Source organism: Chaetodon auriga, chromosome 3 (genome assembly GCF_051107435.1).
Source record: "Chaetodon auriga isolate fChaAug3 chromosome 3, fChaAug3.hap1, whole genome shotgun sequence".
NCBI lineage: Eukaryota > Metazoa > Chordata > Actinopteri > Chaetodontiformes > Chaetodontidae > Chaetodon > Chaetodon auriga.
The window spans coordinates 24,754,428-24,778,154 of record NC_135076.1 but is presented as its reverse complement, the minus strand read 5'-3'; the positions used below and the strand labels follow the sequence as shown (position 1 = coordinate 24,778,154).

General features: G+C 42.0%; 1 protein-coding gene across 4 annotated transcripts; it reads left to right on the top strand.

The window, feature by feature from the left end:
• The first annotated feature begins 173 nt into the window (after positions 1–173).
• On the top strand, positions 174–22,780 carry osbpl1a (oxysterol binding protein-like 1A). Of its 4 annotated transcripts, XM_076726377.1 has the most exons (29): positions 193–475; positions 2,821–2,950; positions 3,023–3,108; positions 3,203–3,277; positions 3,418–3,529; positions 3,702–3,787; positions 4,542–4,686; positions 4,971–5,038; positions 5,138–5,182; positions 6,982–7,055; positions 7,305–7,368; positions 7,474–7,575; positions 8,882–9,007; positions 9,149–9,230; positions 9,594–9,700; positions 13,282–13,444; positions 15,183–15,375; positions 16,258–16,333; positions 17,439–17,573; positions 17,667–17,764; positions 17,885–18,067; positions 18,534–18,641; positions 18,914–19,003; positions 19,865–19,991; positions 20,214–20,327; positions 20,443–20,566; positions 20,656–20,746; positions 21,347–21,367; positions 21,890–22,138. In XM_076726377.1, exons 2-29 carry the CDS (start codon positions 2,827–2,829, stop codon positions 21,990–21,992), a joined length of 2,922 nt encoding a protein of 973 aa, XP_076582492.1. In that variant the 5' UTR covers positions 193–475; positions 2,821–2,826; the 3' UTR covers positions 21,993–22,138. The 4 variants fall into 4 exon arrangements, with proteins under 4 accessions (XP_076582496.1, XP_076582494.1, XP_076582492.1 ...); XM_076726381.1 differs by lacking the exon at positions 21,347–21,367 and having other exon boundaries at positions 174–475; positions 3,383–3,529; positions 21,890–22,780; XM_076726379.1 differs by lacking the exon at positions 21,347–21,367 and having other exon boundaries at positions 182–475; positions 21,890–22,780.
• The last annotated feature ends 947 nt before the right edge of the window (positions 22,781–23,727 follow it).

Genomic DNA, 23,727 nt, shown 5'->3' with positions numbered 1-23,727 from the left:
TAACGAACAGATTAGTGTGTGTGGTTTTATAATTTCAGCTTTCTGGCCTTGTGTAAGGGGCGGCGTGACTTATTGGTCACTGGACGGTTTATTCTGCGTTTGCAAATAACGGTCAGGGCTTTTATTTTTAAAGGCGTCAACGGTTTGTCCGGGCGACTTCCGCTTTGGAGGGAGATCAGCTGATGTCAGTGTAAACAGAAAACAGAGGCGTGTGTGAGAGAGGCTGATACAGCTATATTTCGCCATTGGTCCGCTAAGTATCAGCTGAAGACGATAAATGGCGAAAGTGAGGTGTGAGAGAGACAGTGTGATGTGTCGGATGATTCGCGCCGCGCCGTTTGTGTTGCTGTAGAGCGGCAGGAAGCGGCTCAGAGGGGCTTAATACATCACATGCAGCCGCACAGAGGGCCCGTGTGAGAGCAGGTCTGCCTGAACACCCCGGATTTGACTCCATAGGACCGGACTGGTTGAAGCAGTAAGTGTCCGCCTGACTGCTGATGCGTTAGAGACACATCAGTCCGTTTCATGTCACCTTTAGGTAGACAGCTGCCATCACTTCTCAGTATTATGTTCATTCTTGTGTTCACTGTGTAGAATCTGGAGATGCAAATGTTAAAGTGACAAGGCAGCAGTGGTGGAAGAAGTCAGATCCTTAACGTCAAAACATTCAATTAAAAGTGAAATTCCTGCGTTCAAAATCTTTAATAAAAGTCCAGAATATTATCAGTAAAATGTCAAAAGGAAAATTATTATGTATGACATTAATAGATTGTTAGTACTGATACACTGATGCATAAACAGTATGGTGGACTGTAGGTTTAATGACTTTATAGACAGTGTAGTCCACTGGTTGCCAAAGTATGCCCCCCCCCCCCCAATAAGAAAGTCTGAGGGGTCGTGAGATGATTAATGTGAGAGGGAATAATAGATAATTTGACACTTTTGGGTCTCAAACAGTTATTCAAATGGTACAATATGAGAAGTTTAAAAGGGAAATGACTCTTTGGTGGAACACTTAACAACTACATCCTGATTTTATTAACAGATTTGGTGAAACTGGTTTCATTTTTAACAATGTTTTGTATTTAAAAAGCATATCATATGTACCTTTTAATGTCAAATGCAAGTGCTTAAATATAGCACTAGAGTAAATATGCATAGTTACTTTCCACCACTGTAAAAAATTCCCATTAAGTTCTTTATTTAAAGACTTGTGCCCAAAGTATGTATGAGGTGTGACTTTTTATAGTTGGGAAAAAAAAACCTTTCAGGGCACAAATGGGAGTCAGGGGAGAGATCAGAATAAATATAATGAATGAATAGAAATACAAATTAAAGCAGGATTTCAAATATTGATAATAGAGACGCCAAAGAAAAGCGTGCACGTGTTCTGATTATACTGTGACAATATATAGTTACAGTTCACGGAGAGGATATTGAGGGTGTTTCCCAGACGTTGGAGCGTACAGCAGACAGACAGGCTGAGTTACCGTTAGTGTCACATGCTTTTCAGTCCCAGGTAAACCTGTTTCAGAGGTTAATTTTCAGCGCTTGATTCATCATCTCTTGTCAATGACGCTCATTAATCCTTCACAGCCATGTGACATTCCACGTTGCTTAAAGCGTTCTCTTTGTTGTCAGCACATACCAGCGTTTTGATTGCAAGTAGAACGTCATGTGGACTTAGGCTGTGTAAAGGGGAACGGGAGGACTTGTTTCCTTCCTGTAAGGCCGGTCTGGTGACTGCCATCTTTTGTAATAGTCCATATATCCCCTCTGACAGCTGCTTTTTAATGCCTATCTGACAAAACAGACTCTTGTGACTTTTTCCTCACATGCCCCTAAATGATGTCGGTTAAAGCAATAGAAGCTGACAGTTTGAAGACGATGCCAAGTCATTTCTACTTGTTTATAGCAGAAAGCCTGTGGCATTAACTGAAGGTGTGGTGGTTGAAAGAGTTCACCAGGCAGGGAGGGTCTAATGAAAGATGCATCATGGGAAATAACAGATTGACCAATACTAGTTACTAAAGGTCAGAATCTCTTTGATTTTGATAATTTTTTTTTTTGATCCACGCTGGTGTATGTCAGTCGCTCGGTCCAGCACTTTGTTTAGAAATATCTCAACAAGAATTCAAATGATTGCGACAGTCATTCGTGCTCCCCGGAGGATGAAACCTACCGACGATCCCATGACTTTTTCTCTGCAGCCACCACCAGATGGACATTTGTGAAATGTCTCAACAGCTCTTAAATAAATAGCCATAAAATTTGGCACACACATTCAGGTGCACCTCAGGATGAAGTGATGACTTTTCCTCTAGAACCATCATCAGATCAAAATACCAAACATCTGCAGAAATGCTGCACTGCACCCGCTCAACGTCAGCATGTTAGCATTGTTGCCTTTAGCATGTTAGCATGCTGATGTTAGCACTAGCTTAGCTGTAGACTCTGGCTCTTAATCCAAGCGTGTTATAGGCATTAATGTGCACTTGACACTGAAACAGGAAGCTGTGATATATTTTCCTTTTGCACAAGAGTTTTGCTTTTAAAGCAAACTTTTCTTGCAAAGTACCTAAATGTTGCCTCTGGATGAAAGTGTCCTTCCACTGATAAACCTACAGGATCATCAGCTTTTCGTGCTATCTCGCTCAAAGCTCTAAATGATTAGTAATAAGCATAAACCGCCTACAGCTTCTGGGTGTCTTTTCAGAGACGTGTGCTTTTGAAAGCGTCTTTTTAATTACAGCTGAGTCACAGACTTAAAAAGCATCTTTTTTATGCTGTCGCTGTTTCTCCCCTGCGTTTCCTCTGCAGGGGTCCATGGAGCAGCTGGAGCCAGAGGAGCAGTTCCTGCAATACGCCCGGAACGGAGATCTGCCGGGGATTCAGAGGCTCCTCATGTCCAAGATTAGGCAGGAGACGGAGATCAACATAAACTGCAAGGGTACGTGACTAACATGTGGGAATGATGTGAATCATAGTGTGTGGTGTAACACAGTATGCACTGTTTTCTCAGGTAAGAAAAAGTCGAACCTGGGATGGACGCCTCTTCACTTGGCCTGTTACTTTGGACACAGAGATGTAGTGGAGGAATTATTGAAGGTACGGTTTCCTCTTTTTTTAAAGTTTTTCAAGATATTTGCTTTGAATTCTGAATGGCTGCATGGCTAACGTGTGCATGCTGTTCCACCTGCAGGCAGGGGCAGATGTTAACTTGCCAAATAACATCGGAGATACACCGCTGCACAAAGCTGCCTTCACAGGAAGAAAGGTACCCGAATGCAACATCAGTTTTTCAGATTTTAAGTTTCTCTCTTCTCTTCTCGTCTCTTTGTTGATAGTATGGTTCTGTGCATGCATTTGTTCATCCATTCAGTCAATCAATCAATCAATCAATCACGTATTGATCAGGAGGTTGTCATGCTGCTGCTGCACTATGATGCATGTGCAACTGTCATCAATGGGACAGCACAGATTCCTAAAGATGTCACTCAAAATCCAGAGATCAGAAGCATGCTAGAAGGTGAGAGAGACCTGTTGTCATCTCAGAGATTTCATGGAAACATATATTTTATAAATCTCTATGCTTAATGTTTCAATATTCATTCATGCTAGTTGTTCATATATAATGTATAGAAAATTCTAAAATCATCCTTCCTTTGTCCTTGTAAATCACATCCTTTAACTGGTACCAGCGGCCGAGAGAACGGAGGAGAGGAAGCTTGAGGAGAAACTTCTGGAGGCTGCACGAGAAGGAGACCTTTCAGCTCTAACTCAGCTGGTTAGTGCCAGATGCTGATAACTGATCTAATATCCCCAAAGCTTTGAAGCTGAAGGCTGAAACATGTGCTTTACCCTTACCTTCTGACCAATAATAGTGTGGAATTTCCTCGGGTAACTTGGGCTAATTCCTGTAGTTACTGTGGTGGGAAAAAGTACCAGTTGGTCAGATTACCATGAAATGTTCTACGGACATTCATGATCCCCTCATGATGCATTCGATTTCAGTGATCTTCCCATCTCGCACTATCATTAAGTCAAAATGAAACTTGTGAAATGAAACAAATAATATCCCATCAACCTCGGCTGTGGTGTGTTGTGATAATTAGCAAATGGTAGCATGCTAATAAGCTAGGCTAAGATGTTGCGTGCTGTAAAGATTATTCCTGCTTGACATCAGCATGTTAGCAGTGACACTGTGAGCTGTACGTGAACTGACAGTTACACTCTTAACTATCTTCACAAGTCCAGACAAGTGTACCATCGACTACGCCCTTTAAGTCTTAGGGAAAACAAAACAAGTGTCCATGAAAACCTGATTAGTTAAAAAATAATATGTGCAACGAGAGTTGTTGAACACACAAAATGAACAGTGGCAGATAAGTGTTGAAAAGCAATTGCAATCTTCACTATTCCAGCTCTCGGACACAGAGTGAGAAATCAGAGGCATGCTTGTTCTTACCTGAATACTAAATACCTGCAGGATATCTGGGACCAGACAACCCATCTGTTTGTATCCTGTGTGTTCACTGCAGCTCAGCAGGAAAAAGCCTCCAGACATCAACTGCACAGATCTGCTGGGAAACACTCCGCTGCACTCTGCAGCCTATCGCGGCCAGAAGCAGTGTGCCCTGAAGCTGCTCAAGAGTGGAGCCAGCCCCACCATCAAGAACAAGAATGGTGAGACCCATTAGCCAGAGTTGGCAATTATGAATTACACCTTTTTTCTTCTTTAATTGGCTGTCAGTAATAAAAAAAAAAAAATCTCTGTGAGAAAAATCTAAAATAACACCAGTCTTATTATTATTTTAAAGAACTGCTACCAAAAATATTCTTCTTGATATCTGTAGCAGTTGTCACCTGGCCTTTGAATATTGTTTAGTCCAGCTGAATTTGTCCTCTCTTTATACATGTGGTGTGTTGTTGTACTTCTCTTCTGATGACCACCTGTCCATCACCCACAGGCCAGACGGTGTTTGATCTGGCTAGTGATACAACAATGAAGCAGCTCCTTGAAGCCAGCGTTCATCGAGTGAGTTCTCAGTTCATAGTCGGCATCCTAAAGTCACTTTGATTTTTGCTTTGATTTATTTTTTACTTTCTTCATGTTTCTCATCTGCGACTCTTTCAGGGTATGACCCGCCATGTCAAGAAGTACGAGGGATTCCTCTTTAAGGTAAAGTCTGGGAGTTATTATCTGTGGTGGCTGAGAGAACCCCGACAGAGATTGAGATAACAGGCAAATGGAGAAACCATACTCAACAAAACAGCTCATATGTTGCATTTAGGGTCCCTGCTGTTGCTGCAAACACATGATTGTTATCACACGAGACATTGTGCATGTGCATGTTGTCTGAATGATTTGGTTTTTGTGCAAAGAATGGAGGCTAAAACTCTTGACTGACTCTATTCGGCTCATATTCGTAGCTTGTTTTAAAAAAACTATGTTTGTGAAAAAGCCGCCGTTAAAAAATCAGGACAGAAGTCTTCATCTTGTTCTCATTATTGAAACCATCTGAAATGCATCTGAAACTTAGTTCACTGGGGATTGAATCACTACACAGTGAATTGGATTTGGGCATTGATTGGTTTACTGCTTCAATAAAGGCTGGGACAATGATGAGTCAGTGACCTGCAGCTTGATTCACAGGCAATACAATGAGGATGTTACATTAACAGGAAAAGATAATAGAGGCTTCTCTGAGTCACTGCAGGCACATTAACATATAGTGATGGAAGGATGTTGTGCAGAAAGTCACGAAAACTGAAGAATTATCTGTTCAAACTGCATGCAGTCTCACAGTTTTTTATGGCACACATTTTTACTTGAGTGGGAACCTGAATGAAGACTTAATTATGGTCATAATTAATATTATTAATCACACTTTTCCTGCTGTGCTGCCTCACAATATCTGCAGCGAAAAAAGGCCCATAGTTAGATTTGCTTCTGAATGGAGCCTTTCGGCCACGAGCAGGTTAGTAAGCTAGCAATGACAGCACTTACTGTCACGTTAACGGTTAAGTTAAACCTGCAATAACTGACTTTTTTTTGGCTATTTGGGAGCAACGGAAAATAAACTGTAGTCATAAAATTGACATACTATCACCTTTTAGTGGCTGTGGCTAACATCCAGTGTATCTGAAACAATATTAGCATTCATTTGGAGTGCTGTTTGTGTCCACCTGATGAATCCAAGTCCAGTGTTGACTCTCTTCAGAGCTCTGTTTTGCTCTATACCAACTCCTATGGGATCTGCCTCTTGGCAGCTAAATGCTCTACTATGTTCACCAGCATGTTGCTGCAGAACTGCAGAATCGGGTGATAATTCTGATTTTATCACTAGTAGTGACACATAGATAGCCACAAGATTTGTTGTTAATAGGAAAATGTTTATTATAGCAGCTTGAAGGACACAAAACAACAATAGTGAACTAATCCTGCCAACAAGTATTGTCTGATAGTCTACTCCTTTGTGCCTTAGAGCTCAATTGTTACACATCAGTGAGCCTCAACGCTTCACTGGTTAGCATGTTCCGTTGTTGCAATGAGCATGGTCACCGTAGTTTATTTTGAGCCTTTCACACATACAGCATCCTGCTGCTGAAAACACTCACAAGTACACCAAATGTTTATTATTCCGCAGCCGAGTCCCAGTTATAATTACTGCTTGCATGTTGATATTAATGCTGTTTAAAAGTCAGAAACTGCTAATTATGGCAGCTTCCAAATAACATGGCAACACCGAGAAGACCCTAAAACTGAGTTCATATTCACGACCTGCTGAGCTAATCAGTGTGATAACAAACGCGCGTAGCTCGCTCATGTGTGTCCACTTCAGCTCGCCTGTCTCTTTGTGAATGTTTGTCCAATTTGCTGTTTTCTCTCTCAGCCACCACTGAACCAGAAAAGAAGGAGCAATAATAGAAATGTCTGAAAATCTGATGGCTGATTCTTCTGTTTGCGTCATCCCGCAGAGCTCCAGATTTTTTGGCTGGCGCTCCTACTGGGTCGTCCTTCAAGATGGAGTTTTATCGTGGTACTCAAAACAGTAGGTGCCGTCTTTCACCTTGGCTCTGCTCCTTGAATCAGACATTTGAAAAGATCTCAGCAACAGATAAATGGAAGTCCTGCACGCTTTTGATTAGAAAGGTGCCTGAAATGACAGATAAGTTAAAGAATAGAGGGATTGTGTCTTCTTTACCTCCATTGAAAATCTATCAACCTGTTAAGAAATAGATTCCAGTCTGTAAAGGAAAGGACCACAGGAAAATATAACCTCTTCCTCTCTCATATGAAGGTCAGATGCAGCTGCCAATGTCAGAAGGCAAGGCTGCAAGTCCCTCACACATGCTCACTGTTTGGTAAGCCGACATTTAAGAATTGCATCCCAATTTTTCACTGCCGTGGTACGTTTTTGTGAGTATAACTTTTGTACAAGGGAATGTTTTTGATGTTCTCCTTTCCAGATCCGAGCCAGAGATGCCTGCCTTTTTACCCTCAAGTGCTTCGATGACAGTGTGCATCACTTCAAAGTATCACCTCAAAATGACCCGGAGGCTACCAGAAAAGTACGTTTTATTTCTCCTCTGCTCGTAGTCCCAAACACTCCTCTAAAGATCAAGTTATCTCCTGCCCTTCTTCGACAAATTATTACCATTTTGTGTTCATTCCAAAAAATGTTGGTAAAACACAAATAAAGCAGAATAATTTGATAATCCCTTTGGACGTGTATTCAACTGAGAACAGAACGAACACAGTACATTTAATGTTTTATCTCATCATCTTCACAGCCGCCTGTGCAAGGAATGTTTTTTTTTTTTTAATCTAAATGGTCCTACAGCTTAATGTAAATGAATTTAACTGCTGAAAAGATGCATTAGCATAAGTCTCGTTTGTGCATAATGGTTCCTGGGTCCTGTAAACACAGCTGGGACATGGTGCTTCATAATCATCAGAGTGCGATTAAACTATTAAAACTAAAGTTGAACCGTGTTAGTTACATTGAATCCAGCAAAAAATGTCTGTGCACTCAACAATTTGCCTTTGAGGGCTTTGGATTTAGAGTGCTTAAGGTTTTTTTTCCTGTCATGACACAAGCCTGTGTGCTGTTAAGCTTGACTTCCAGTAATGCTTTTTTTTTTCACCTGTAAAGCTGTTTGAAGTGTGATCCCTCGTGCACCCTGCTGCCTAATGATTATAGCTTTTGCTGAAAAGCTAAAGCGTTAATTATGACGCAGCGTAGTCACATTCAAGATCAGGATTGATCCAGATTTTAAAGCGACCAGCCAGACATGTATTAAGATGAAAACCAAGGATGTAGAAACACTACAATGTTCCAGACAGACAGGAACTAATGTCACATTTTCTGCACAATAGCGGCTTTATTTTGAGAGTTCTCATTGAACTATTTGATGCTTACAGATGCTTTGATTACTTACAACTGGGCTCTAAATGCCTTGATTCCATTACAGAATTTTCACGCTGAACGCTGACAGACCAGAAAACTTGCTTCTTGACTTGCAAGACTTGCAAGATGCCAAGACATTGGACTTGTCCTCTGTTGACTTAAGACTTGACTTCAAGATTTGAGACTTGACTTTGACATGCCCTCAAGGACTTGAGGCTTAACTTGGACTTGCTCTTCAAGACTTGAAACTTGACTTGGACTTGCCCTGTAAGACTTGAGACTAGACTTGGGTTAGGGTTCAAAAATCTTGAAAACAGCAGTGCCTCAGCTGAGTCTTAGCATTAAGATAGAATTAAGGTAGAATTCATAGACTTTAAGAATACCTTCAGGGTGCAACAGAAGAAAACTGCTGTAACTTTTGCTATCGAGGATGTGAAAACCCAAGGAAACCTGTTATGATCTTCCAGGCATGGCTGGACGCACTGGAAGAGCACACGGCTTACAGCACACACTACTGCTCCCAAGACCAGGGCAGCGAGGAAGAGGAGGAAGAGGACGTGATATCGCTCGGGAAGCTAACAGACTCACTACAGGTGGCTGTAAACAAGAAAATCCATAATTTGCATGGCAGCATAATGATCAGTAGTGTTTTCGCTGAACTAGAAAGCCCCCGTCTCTCCCACCACGCGCTGCTTTTGTTCATCTGCAGTCTCCTCTCATCTCTCTGAAAACAGACGGCGGAGGCCAGCCACAAAAAACTGGAAGAGGAGGTGGCAGCTTTCCTGTCCATGCTGAAAAATGACGGACTGGAAGAAAGTAAAACCTGTTATTTGATTGTTGATTAAATGTTTTTTATTAGATATTGTAATATACTTAATGGAGGAGAACCATTCAGGAGCGGAAATGAAAAGTGTGTGATTAAAATTACAAGCATCATCAAGCAGATTTAAATGCACAGCACTGAAGGAATGATGTCTGAATTCTTCGTAATTAAGAGTCTGCACCATCTGTTTCTGTCATTAGAGGATTGCTGTGTTTGTTGTTTAAAGCTTTTTTGAGAGTATGAAAAAAACAACTTGGCTGTTGGCTTCTTCTGCTTTTTAAACAGCTTGTTTGACTTTTTAATTTCGCTCGTTACTTTGTGCAAGTGGTCCCTTGCTGACGTGTTTGTCCCCTCAGGGTTTCCATCCGCCGTTCTGCAGAAAATGCAAGAAATCTCCGATCTGTCCAGCGAGACCAGATCCAGTCTCAGTGTCTGTCTCAGCCTCTTCTCCCGACAGGAAGGGGTAAGCGCCACTTCCGGGCTCAGATTTGTGTCCTTGTTTGACAATTAGCAGCTATTTGTCTTTTTTTGTGTGTGTGTGTAATTTCACTAAAATAACTCAACTCAATGTAGAGACCACATATAGAAAATATATTTCTGTGTGATTTGAGTGAACTGACCCTTTAAAACTATGCAGACTAGAAATCCTCTAATCAGCAGGATCCGTACTGTCTGTGACCCCCAGATATACGGTGAAGTTTTTTTAAGAACAACATGTAAAAACAAAACATGCGTCTCAAGAAAGCAGCGGCACAATTCACACCTCCTTCTGAAAGCAGCTCGGTGGAGTGCAGTGATTATAAGCTGTCAGATGGGTTTTCTTTGTGGGTGATTCAATGGGTTTGATTATAATGGAAGGATTCAGTGGACAGATTACATCCCTCCAGGACAGAAAATAGATGGCACCGCTTATAGCTCACAACAAGTGCCAACCATGTTCATAAACTCTGCAATAATTAACGTGTAATGTATATAGCACGTGACTAAGCACAGTGTCGACATGGTGAGTCACATAAGATCCATATCCGGTTTTTAGTGTAGGAGGCTCCCCTGTGGTTCTGTGTGGCTTGTTTATGTGTGTTAAGTTATTAATGGCTTGTAAACTTAAAGCTGAGAGTAATTCAGATGGATACTGAACTTGAGATTCTTTCAGGCATTGAGGGGTGAAAGTGCAAAGATTAAGTGTTTATGGATAAAATGACCAAACACAAATATCTGTTTTTGCCTAATCCAGCCAATAAAATACCTGACAGAGTAACATATTTCATCGTATTGATGAAAAAAGTCGTAAAACAAAACAGCCATGCTAGCAACGCTAAGAGGCTGTACTTAGCTAAACTAGCTAAATGCTAACATTAGCGTACTAGCACACTCACGGTGACAATGCTACTATGCTGATGTTTAGCTGGTAGGTTAACCATTTTAACCATCTTAGTTTAGCCTGTTAGCATACTAATATTTGCTAATTAGCACTGAACACAAAGTACACCTGATGGTATTGTTGAACTTCATGGAGGAGACGCTGGAGGAATACGTGGAGGATCACTAAAGTTGCTGTCCTCAGTCATTGCTAGCATGGCTAAAAATGTCATTCATAATGTAATTTAAATCAATCCTGCTCATTGATTTTAAACATTGCGTAGATCGGTCATTTTCAGAGAGCAGACAAACAATGTCACAAAATCTATATTTACAAATTTATACCGCCTCATCCTTAATGTTCACTGCTGCTTTAACAGTTGGACTGAATGACCTGTGCACATGTGTATGGATATGTTCTTATGTAAAGAAAGTTAGCATCTGCAAGAATATGTCATTGAGGTAAACCCAAAAATAATGCTGATTATAAAGTATAGAGTGTAAGTATCGAAGAGGGTGTATATATGAATTTCGTCACAATTATAATCCCATTATCTTAATTTTGAAACAAATTACACACAATAGCTTACAACCTAGTTTGTGGATCAAAGGGTGTCTTAGATTTAGATTCTGTGTGATGGCCTATCAGAGTTTTTCTGAGCATCACGTCAGACTGACAGTTCGTCGCTGTTCTCAAGGGTTTAATCCTGGGAAACAGGATTTCCAGGAATACCAGCTAATAACAGCAGTCTGCGTGTGCCAGTGAAGCATACTGAAAGCTTATTTTAATTAATTTACACATAGAACAGTTCGGTGAGACGCACCACAGAGCAGCGCTGAAGAAAGACGGCCATTATCTCACGAAGAATCCATCCGAAATCTAACACCGACTGAGCGAGAGCTTTTTGAGAGCTTTCCTTTTCACCTCTGAGTGATCGTTGACTTTATTACTCATCTAACATGGCTTGGCTGTTACAGAAGGTTCGCAGCAGCCTCTGGATGCTAACAGAATATGGAACCATCTCAGCTTAATAGAATGACTCTGAAAACTGCAAATTACTTTAATTAATTTTGTTTGTTTACAATGAAGAAATTTAGTTATTAAAAAGCAGGCATGTCGGCAAGCCATCGGTGTGGGCATATTTCTCCTTATTGCATTCTGTGTAGCTCGAAATATGATTGATGCATTTGGACTGTAGCTGAAGTGATATCTTCAAAACAAATGCAGTTAGATAGGAAACATTTCATTTTCAGGAAGAACGCTAATCCCACTGTCTACTCTCTGCTTTTGATGCTCCGCAGTGTTTGAATGCAGTGATGAATGCACACTTCAGTTGTTGAAAATGTAAATCAAGGAGTGCTCACCCTCGCTAGATAACACAGTCCTTTTAAACATGCCTGTCTGATGTCTTTTTCTGCTTCTAAAACCAGAAACCTGCATACACAAGTGGACAAAGACATGGACAAAACAATTGAAAACCAAAGTTTGAATTATGAAAATCAGAAGGTATTCAGTTACGCTGTGCTGGGTTTTTTCCCTGACTTGTTATCTCCTCCCACTCCCACATGCTCGCTAACACGGCTTCATAAACAAGACAGCTGAATTTCTGGGGCATCTTGAGACGGCACTGCTGGTGTTCCCAGAGGCTGCCAGAAACCATTTGAATGTTCTCAGCTCAACAGCCAGTCCGGAGCTTTCAGGGCTTACACCTGTGCCGGGCCTCCATCGCTCAGCTGCGCAGCCTTTTGAACTGCGATCTGCAGAGGCAGAGCGCGATAAAAGGCTCACAGGATCTCAGAGCTCTCACCATGAATAGGCCCGGTCTCAATAGGAATAACTCAGACGTGCGCTGTACATCTCAGTCTCACGTGACATATGCAGCCTGAATGGAGCAGCGGGGTCTGCACTCACTGCCCCTGCGAAGGAAAGATACTGAATCACCTCCAGCTCCCGCAGCGCTGGTTTGCACCACCTGTGTCGGGGTCAAGCAGCAGGAATTGCATCTTTAAAGTTCAGTTCATTGCAGCGATGGCTGGTGATCTGTAGTCATGATTCACCTTGCCTGCTGTAGGCCTGGTTACCACCTTGTGGATGCCTCTCCACCGGTCCACAGTCAAACTCTGCCTCTTTCATGGTCTGGTTACTTTGCATTTACACGTTGTCAGACTATCAGTGGAAACAATGAGATTGTCAGAAAGGTGAAAAATGAGCACATCTTCATATTATCAACACTAATGTCTCGCATAAAAGGCAGGTCTGGCTGATGGTTTGTGTCCGAGTCCATTACCCGTCACCCGATCCCCTCTCCTCCACAGGAATCATGTTCTCCGGCAGGCCATTTGAGAAGGCAGCGTCAAGGCAGCTGTCCTCCATTACAGATAAACACGGCTCATCCCTCGCAGCTCCATCTCTGTCTCTCTGTGGGTCTGCTAATGAGAGGATAGTGCTGAGGGGGTGATCAGTCAGTCAACAGGCTGTTTATTTGCAGACCCACTGCCATCACAGCCGGTCCGACAGTCACGCACATTTGTCTTCCTCCTGTAAAGACGAGACTGAATAACGTTTTGGTAGCCGAGAAGACAAATTATTTGTCAGGTATCAAATGTGGAAGATAGAATTCACGTTGTGTCCATTTGTGTGACTGATCAGCCCTCTTTCTTTGTGTGTGTGTGTGGCGAGCTCAGGTGCGCAGTCTGAAATTGGAGCAGGAGGTGGAGAAGAATAAGATCCTCTCCGAAGCGCTGCAGACTCTCGCCACAGAGCACCACGAACTTGAGCAATCCTTCGTCAAGGGATCTTCGCCGCGGAGTGCCCTCAGCGAGGATGAGTTCCACGACGCCGTGTCTGGTGAGTTGACAAGTGTTCAAACACGCTCAGGAGATGCTGTGACAAGCTCCCGCTCACACTCGCTGCTCTGTTCACCTTTAGGACTCTGGAATACTTTTACCCGCCGGTGAATGTCTTCGGTGTGTTTTGCCGCTCCTCGAGCGTGACGTAAGCGCGAGTGTCGCCTGGTTGTTTTGAAATAACTTGGAGCCTTTTCACATGGATGACTTCTGCTGTGGAAAACCTGCATGACGTAGTGACATTTCTAAAAGAAAAATTGGGCCTGCACAACAGAAAATATGACAGTTTGTGCTTGTTTTTAGTTCTTTATATTTAAACTTCATCAACAGCAAAACCTTTAATGTCTTATGACCTTATGTAAGCAGTTCTATAGATGAAGTTGGATAAAATGAAATGCTAATATAGATTTGCATGAGAGGTCTGCTTTTATTGTTGCAGAGCATGGCTGTGCATATATAAATTTTTTGTGAATGATATTCTAATGATTTTTTTCCCTTATTTATGCAGCCATCCACAAACAAATTTGCATTATAAAATCTGAATCAGAACTGACTTTTTTGGCCAAGTATGCATGCACATACGAGGAATTTGACTCCAGTTTAAACACTGCATCCGATGTACTCGCAGGAAAAAAGAACATACATCACAATGATGGTTAAAAAAATTAAGAAATAAAAGACTGAACAATAAATTAAGTAGTGCTGAAATATGAAGTAAACAGTATGTTCAATGCAATTTACATTGTGCAGGTATTTAAAAAGGAGTTAAAAAAGAAAAAAAATAGAAATTTGATGTACTTAAATACACAAATGGAATCAATATACAGTAAAGTAGAAGAGAGGAAAATCCCACTGTTGTATTTTTAACTGTACTGCTTTGATGAGGATGAAAAGGTTCATGAAGGATTGTTCAGAGACTAATTTGTAATTCTCAGATTAGTTTTGTCTTATAGCACGACTGATACCGAGGTACTGATACTTCAGGCCAGTGCAGATATCCGCAAGTTTCAAAAATCAGCTTGTTATTTCTTTAATCATACAAACCATTATCTCAAACCTAATTAAGCATTTCTGTACTGAAATTTCTTGTAACCTCTCAGCCAACACACACACACACACACACACACACACACACACACACACACACACCCCAACAGTATACAACCTGTAATCGCTTAAATTACATTGTAACATATATGCAGCATAAAAACGTTTTGAGTGCTTCCCTGCTCTAATACTACTACTTTCATGCATATGAAATGTTTCATGTTGCCTTAAAAGATATCCTCAGGTACTGGATGAAGTTAACTGCCTCTTTTATAAACCCAATTTTTAGGTCATTTAACAGTTCGTTGTCTTCCTCCACCAGTTTGAACAGTGACGACAGCTTTGTTCACTGTGCTGTTTTTTTTATTTTGAATCAGGCTTTAAAGGTCCGGTCTGTTGGATTTTAGGGGGATCCATTGGCAGAAATGGAATATAATGTCAATTAGTATGTTTTCGTTAGTGTGTAATCACCTGAAAATGGGAGTTACACAGAGGGCGGGTCCTCCTCCACAGAGTCCGCCATGTTGCACCACCATGTTTCTACAGTAGTCCATGTTTTTCATGAGTTTTGCACCCATCGTAGATTTTTTTTAACACACCTGTAAATGGAGGGGTGGGGCGAGCGACACACTGGTCCTTTAAAAGCGTCTTGCGGTCACACTGAATTGTCTCCGTGTGTCCATCTCCATCAGAATCGGACTCGGAGATCTCCCTGAGCGGCTTTGAGACGGTGGCCAGCCATTCCTTTGACGAGGACGAGGACGAGGACGAGGACGAAGGCTCTGTCATGTTAAGCAGCCCTTGCAGCAGCCCCACCAGCATGTTGCATGAGGATCACCATGGAAACGAGGATGAAGCTCAACCCAACGGGATCACAAAGCATAGGTCAGCGGTGCTGTGTGCCCCCACGGTCTCCTAAATGGACCGCTGACCCCCCCACGCTTTTATCCACCACTCATCAAAAGACGAACAAACTGAACAAAGAGCCTGTCTCCTCGTGTCAGGCTGTTATTGTTGCACTGTTTTTCTTGCTTTAATGTCTCCCAGACATTGATGTCAGCCTGTTGTATTTCCCAATCTGCTCCTGATCCTTGTTTCTCATTTTCATGTCCTCCCCCAGGTCTTTCCACTTCATAATCTGAATAATTTAGAGTCAGGTCTGGCCTGGTAAAGGGGAAAGAAAGAGTTGTATTGAAAGAAGCGAGCTCTGTGTTGGAGCTGTTAAATATTGATAAGGTCACAGTGCAACGCAATAATCAGTCTGCAGTATGATCCCACGCTGGCTAATCCCTCCAGGCAGCTTTGGGGTCTGGTCCAGACTATTTGGATGGTTTTTAAAAGACTTATCATCATATCAACCCCTCTATTATTTCTTACATGGCTTATGTGATGTATTCTTGTGATTTCAAGCATATTATCCAACCTGTAAAACTTCAGTAAGCTAGTCTGACCTGGCTGAGCTGCTGTCAGAGTTACAAGATATAAGCGCTGCTGATGGATGATTCCAAGGCTGCTGACCGCCTTCTGATAGCAGTGTTGATTGTCTCTCTGGGCTTTGTTCCAGTATGTCACTCAATACATTACAGGCTTTTGTTGGCTATATTCACTTGAATAAGATATGACGCCTGCCGCTATTACATGTCTGGTACATTTACTCTAATGAAAAGTGTTTATTTTTAGAGCCCCGGCACAAAGTCGATGCATCATGAACGCCTTATAAAAGCAGTCCAGCCGTGCGTTAATGTCTGTGTGTTTGTGTTGTTTTAGAACCAGCTTGCCTGCACCGATGTTTTCAAGAAATGACTTCAGTATTTGGAGTATCCTGAGAAACTGCATTGGAATGGTGAGAGTGATGTTCATACAGACCTTTTGTTTTTAGTAGCCATGCCAGCAGCGTGGCAGTGTCAGCAAGTTTGTCGATCAACCACAGTTTTGTAGGCATTCATGGCTCCCTCAGGATTAATTGCAATACTTTTGGTGATTGTATTGTTCCACTACTTTGCTTTACGACCAAGTAAGTGTTAGAATCAATATCTTTATAAAGGGTTGCTTGCAGGGATGAACCTGCATCAAATTATCAGCTAAACCTGCAGCTCCCCTCGGCTTTAGCGGGCTTTATAATGAGTTTTAGCTCATTATTTAGCTGTCCAAGACCCAGATATTTCCCTCAGGGCTTGGTAGAGACCAAAAGCAGAGTTATAAGAGAGTAAATATACGGCCAGAAACACAACTGCAAATGAATGATAATGTTGCTCTACAACCGCTGTTTGATAGCAATATCAAACAGTCAACTTAAAGGTGATGATGTGTTCATGTTGTGTTCGAAACCTGTTTCTCGTGCCCCCAAGTGCCCAAAAGGTCAGTCACAGCAGGTTTAAATGGTGAACGTGATGATGATGCCTGCTTAACGACCAATATGCGAGCACGTTGGTGCTCTAGCATGTTCAAAGCGTTGCTGTGTTGAGGTACAGCATCAAAGTTCTGCTCGCAGACTCTTTGTCTCTTTGTTCAACACTTCTTCTCAGTAAATGCAGATGCAATGAGCAGAGCAGCTTGTGGAGTATTACTGTGTACGTTTCTGTACCTACAGATTAGAAAGAGCTCAGGCAGGTAATCCTGACATGGAATGTCAAAAACCTATTGTTCTTATTAATCCTGTATTCGAACATAACGTGAAATTTCTACATCTTTGTTTCTTTTGCACCAGAGACAGATACCGTAGATACTTCGCACTTCATTTACATTTATTATTTTGGCAGAGACTTTTATCCAAAGTGACCTTCAAGTGATGTAACACGTAGATGTTTGAAGACCAGTATTCCCTTGAGCCTTTTCAAGCCTCCGCAGGAATATTACACTTTCAAAGGGCTGCTGTGTGAATGGACTTTATTTTTTTCTCTCTGTAATTAAACCTGGTCCCTTCAATTTCTCTTCATGTCTTTTTCTAGGAGCTCTCCAAGATTACAATGCCAGTGATTTTCAACGAGCCGCTCAGCTTCTTGCAGCGCCTGACGGAGTACATGGAGCACACTTACCTCATCCACCGGGCCAACACCTCCTCAGACTCTGCAGAGAGGATGAAGGTAGTACACTTTGGAACATCCTGCAAATTACTTAAATTTTAGTTTATGAGTTTAGTGTGTATGATTTTGAGTTTGTTTACCTGCTGTCGGCAGTGTGTGGCTGCGTTCGCGGTGTCCGCTGTGGCCTCCCAGTGGGACCGGACAGGTAAACCCTTCAACCCTCTGCTGGGAGAAACCTATGAACTGGTCAGGTAAGTGGGGTTATACAGCACATATTCATATACTAAATACATTACATGAGACAAAACAACTGCATTCTTCCTCCTCTGATGTTCCCATGTTGCTGCTTGCCGTCTCCCTGCTGGTCCCAGAGAGGATCTGGGCTTCAGGCTCATATCGGAGCAGGTGAGCCACCACCCTCCAGTCAGCGCCTTCCACGCTGAGGGCCTGAAGCAAGACTTCGTGTTTCACGGATCCATCTACCCCAAACTCAAGTTCTGGGGGAAGAGTGTGGAAGCAGAGCCCAAAGGCATCATCACACTGGAGCTGCCCAAGTAAGAACTTTGCATTCTCCATGAAAGCACTTCACCGATTTAGCATTGCGCTCATATGATGTCATTGAAGTCTTGACAGTATAAAAAAAAAAGATCCAAATCGATGCAGTAAAACCAGAACTGTCATTGTTTTTATTCCACACATTCCTCTTTCTTCTCAAACGGTGGTGCCTACATTACCCACAATGCAGCTCGACCACATATGTTGCAGATTTTTACGTTATGCTAACGTAGCCTCCTGTAGCTTCTTTCTAACTCCACACCTTCAGATTTCTTTCGTGTTCAAAGTTGTAGTCTTCAGTCCCAGCCCACACTGCCTCAAGTGACATCACTTGAGGTAATTTATCAGACTTTGCGAGGCTCCCTCTGGAAGTTTTCACATGGGCAGTACTTCCTAAAATCTGTGGACAGACTTTGATGTGTAAAATCTGTGCAGTTTCCCTTATAGTCAATGTTTTGTCTCCAGGTACAACGAAGCCTACACATGGACAAATCCTACATGCTGTGTCCACAACATCATTGTGGGCCAGCTGTGGATTGAGCAGTATGGAAATGTGGAGCTGATCAATCACAGGTAAGAGGACAGACAATCACACAGTCAGCAAGTAAAATGTTTGGACAAACTGTGTGTACTGGCTGCTGTGTTTATCAAAGATTATTAGAGTCAAATTCTGCACATTTATAGAGTTGAACAAGTTATGCAGTTTATTGTATTGTATTGTAAATATTTTGAGGAAGTTTGGTCAGCGAGGAGGAAAAAGGACAGATCAGATGAGGAAGTCCGGCATGACTCAGCCTGCAGAGAGTGAGAGGAAATTATGCTGTTTTTCTCCTTTTTTCACCTAGAACGGGTGAAAGGTGCTGCCTGAATTTCAAACCATGTGGCCTTTTTGGCAAAGAGCTGCATAAGGTTGAAGGGTATATTCTGGATAAAAGGTAGGTCTGAAGATGATTAAACAGAGCAGTCTTTGGTATGAGGACTTATTGTTCATGTCTTGAATGCCGAGGGAAATATTGGACAGTTGATTATTTATCTCTGGGAATCCTCTTGGCATATTGCAACATACAGCACCAGAGGACACAGCTAATTTATCTGGCTGGTGCCTTCCTAAATATATCACATGCTCCAATATTTAAGAACAAATATGACTCAGTAAGCTGTTTAAATATGCTTCAAATCACCAGGCAAGGATCCATGAACAGTCAACACATTTAATAATTAATTGTCATCAAACCAGCTCTTGAAAGAACTTGGCTTTAGTGCAAAACACAAGTTAAAAGACTGAGGGGAAAGTCAGCTGACCTGCCACTGAGGCAGATAAAGATGGAAAAAGAAAGGAGCAGATGGTTCAATAAAAAAATACAAGCCGTTTCTTACACAGCGGAGCCAATGACTCAACGTTAATGACTGGACACAACCATCAGACAAAGACCAAATATGCAACATAGACGTCAGAAACGCGCGGGGATGTGCAGATAAACGAAGATAAAAAACGGCAATGAAAGAAATTATGTAGCAGTCAGACAGGCTGATGACAAGCATGAGACATGAGAAACTCTAGTTTGTTTACTCAGCATGACGCCTGATGTCGCCTGAGTCTGTGAGTTTGGCCTTTTAACTTTTTTTAACCAAGAATGTTTCATTTGGCTGAACTGTGCAGAAATTTACCAGTGTGACATGAAAGAGCTTCATCGCTTTCTGTGCTTTTGTTAGCCAGGAAGTTTTTAACTGAGCTAAAACTGACTGTAATCATAATCCAGTGTTTGTGCCTGAGTGTATGTGTGTGTTTTCTGCAGCAAAAAGAAGCTGTGTGCTCTCTACGGGAAGTGGACCGAGTGCCTGTACGTCGTCGACCCAGCCGCCTTCGAAGCGCATAAGAAAAACGACAAGAAAAGGGCGGAGGAGAAAAAAGGCAGCAAGGCGGTATGAACTGTGTCCTACTGAACAGCAGGGAATCACATCAGTTTGTCACTGTGAATCAGCGTGTGAATAATGCAATGTGGTGACTGATTTGATGGAAAAAATTAGTGTCTGTCGGGGCCAAAGACATGAAGTCAAATAAAGTGAGTGTGATGATGCACGCTGCAGAGAACAGGGTACATATGGAGACTTTTCAGTGCAGCATTATGTATTTCCTGTTTTCAGGATTGCAGTGAGGGTCAGGAGGAGGTTCCTTCTCCAGCTGCCGACACTGTGGAGGTGATTCCTGGCAGCCAGCTGCTGTGGAGAATCGCACCCAGACCGGCCAACTCTGCCCAGGTCTGACTGATTAATGCGGATGACAAGCTATCATTCGAGCGTAGTCTCATAAGCGGAACGCGCTTCGTGTTTGTAATCTTCTAATATACAAAGTTCGTCTTTTATTTAATTGCAGATGTACAGCTTCACGTCCTTTGCAGTGCAGCTGAACGAGCTGCGTCAGGAGATGGAGGGAGCCATTCCTCAGACTGACTGCAGGCTGAGGCCAGACATACGAGCCATGGAGAACGGTGACATCGGTAATAATTGTTGGTAACGTACTGAAAATAAGAAAAAAAAAAAAATGCTCTCACTGCAATCTGCAACTCTGCTGTTATCATTCAAATAGACCTCGCCAGTGAGGAGAAGAAGAGGCTTGAGGAGAAGCAGAGAGCTGCCCGCAAAAACCGCTTCAAATCTGATGATGAGTGGAAGACGAGGTGAGGTTGTTAGTGAACCTGGACGACACCCGAGTTGTCTCCTGTCAGGCTTTCATGTGATCAGCAAATGTATGCAGTGAGTTCGCATTGTGACATGATGTAATTGTTACTGAAGGGCCAACCAGGTCCTGGCAATATTAAGAGAGCGGCCTTCAACGTGCATTAAGTCTCAATAAGTGATATTTAGTATTGATGAAGTGTGAACATTATCAGTTCGGCTTATCCTCTAAAGTTTTTCTGAATCTAAATCTGAAACCTTTCAACAGGGTCAGGCTGGCTGCTGTTTACAGCCTTTATGCTAAGCTAACTGCTTGTGGCTTCTATTTTGCAAGTTGTTCAAGTATTTCTTTGCTTAAACTTTGAACGTTCTCAGCTCAGATGATCCACTTTGATTTGCTGAACTCAGCTGGGATTGTTGTAATTTACATTTACTTAATGTACAGTTTTCATTATGGTTAAATGTACAGTTTCTGTCTTTGTTGCTGCTCTTCGTATACTGTTCCATATTTTGCTGCTTTGGAATAGGAATACTTGGTCTAAATCTCCATTTTTATCTTCATCTTTCTTGTTTTGCTATCACATCCTGGCTTTGGTGTTAAGTGCTCCTGCCCTGGGTCCAAGGTTAGAGCTGCTGTCTGTTTGAATGATGAGTCTGACATGTGTGATGTGATCACATGACTTTGCCGTCTATGTGTTTCCAGACACTTTTTTTGTTCTCTAGACTGAAGTCTTGTCTCTATAACTGTGTCCTGCTTTCCGTTAAGATATGCGTGAGATTAACTGATGATAGAATCACAGCTCGGAGACAGTGTGATTAGTCTGCTCCCCCGTCCACCTGCATGGCGGCTCCACTTCCTGGCACTTTATGGAATCACTGAAACACCTCAGGAGTCCCCTCCCCAAATCATGTCCCTCCTTGCTTTAATACAACAAAGATAAAACAGCACAAAGTTAACTTTAGTCGAAGGCAAACAACCAAAACTTCCAACTCCCACGCAAATTACCCATAACCTTGTGATGGATCATGCCTGACCTTCCCTCCTCGCTTTCTCTGATTTCTTTAATTATGATCTTCAGGCTGGTATCATGCTGGTTTGATGGGAGCTCAAACTGAATGCTGATGTGTCTCTGCTTTGTTGTCAGGTGGTTTCAGCAGGGGCAAAACCCACACACCAGCTCCCAGGACTGGCTCTTCTCTGGTGGATACTGGGACAGGAAATACAGCCAGCTTCCAGACATTTACTAATGAGCATTTGCTGCACGGAGAAATTTGCACCATACAGCTTCTTCAGCAGCATTAACTACTTTTTATGGAATAGCTACTATAACTACAAGCAATATGCAAACAGTGTACTTAACCTGCGTGGCCTTAATTAACTTTATGAGGGTTAAACTGTGTATAAACATGTCGATAATCATTCTGTAAAAGTCATGAAATGTGAAGATGCTTTGAAATGTAGCATTTGTATTTCCATTGAGACGGGATTGTTTCTACTCATAATGGACTTTTAGCACCGTGGAGAGTTAGCGATTAGTATCCTGTCTTCTTTTAAATGTAAATAATGGTGTTTTGACTCTAAATGTTTGTCTGTATATATGCTTAACACAAACGTCAGTGACCTCATCATGTGGTTCACTTTTCCTCTGGACTCACAAAACTTTTCCGACTTTTTTTTTTTGTGTGTGTCTTGGTTGTTTTTTTCCACTGAATTCTGTCTCTTGTACTCTGTGCTTCATAAAGCAAACACAAGAGTTGAGCTTTGTGTCGAGGTTTATTAATATTTTTGTTGAAAATCTAATGTGTGTACCATAAAACCTGTCAGACAGACTCAACAAGGTTGAGCGGGGGTGATAAGGTCTCATGATGTAGAAACTATTGTATTTAAAGGCATTTGGCCTCCATATAGAGCATTGAAAGTGTTTTATTGGGAACTGAAATAAAATGCCAGTGTATTCATGTTTTTACCTTTTGTGTGACGTAACCTTGGGATGCAAGAAAACATTCAAAGGAAAATAAAGTGCAATGCGATGTAATACTTTCTGGAACAAAGTGATGTTTGTACGCATTAGTGGTGCTAAGACCAACATCCAACTCCCAACCTTGAGAACAGATAGACTCATAATGATCCCGCAGAGCTCCTTTTCCCAACTTAGATATGGACCTTGAGTTGGCAGAGCCCTCAGAAACAACTTAGAAAAGGATTCTGATGCAACGTGGAGACTTCCCAAAATCTTGCACATAACACATCTGTATCAGTGGTATGTAGGTCTAGTAAATGACATCAAAAGTTTGATGATCTCTAATCAGGGGATAATCAGAGGAGAAGGTGAAGGTAAAATAGCTTTTTTTTTTTTTAGTAGCTGGCAGAATAAAGAAACCCAGAGGGACAGAGAAACTAAAGCAGTGTATTTGTATGCGTGAATGGAGGTGTGATTTGCATGTGAATGAGGGGAACTGAAATTAAACCTCTCCTCCAGCTCTCTCATATCCATTAGGAATAAAGAAGAGGAGCTCATGCAAAGGGTTGAAATAGCACAGTAGAGGAATGAATAAAAACTTACGGGAACGTGAGCACAAATCATAACTGAACAGACACGCCTGCTGTTTACCTGGTCAACATAATAAATAGAGGGTGCCTATGGTGGCACCCCGAGGCAGGGAGCACAGAGGCAGAATACTCTATAAGCTGCTAACATTGTCACTAACCACAGGTGGCTGTGAGTTAATAATCATACAAATGAAATGCATATGCATATCCTTGCCTCCTCTAGTCTGCATGTCAAAGTGTCTGTGGGTAAGATACTGAACCCCGAACTGTTCCCAATGTTGTGTCATCAGTGTGTGTGTGTGTGTGTGTGTGTATGGATGGTTGAATGCAGCATGTGTTGTAGAGCACTTGGTGGTCAAAGAAGAAAAGCTCTATATAAATGCAGCCCATTTACTGTTTAAGTAGTTTTCCTGTCACGTGATGGAACAGAAA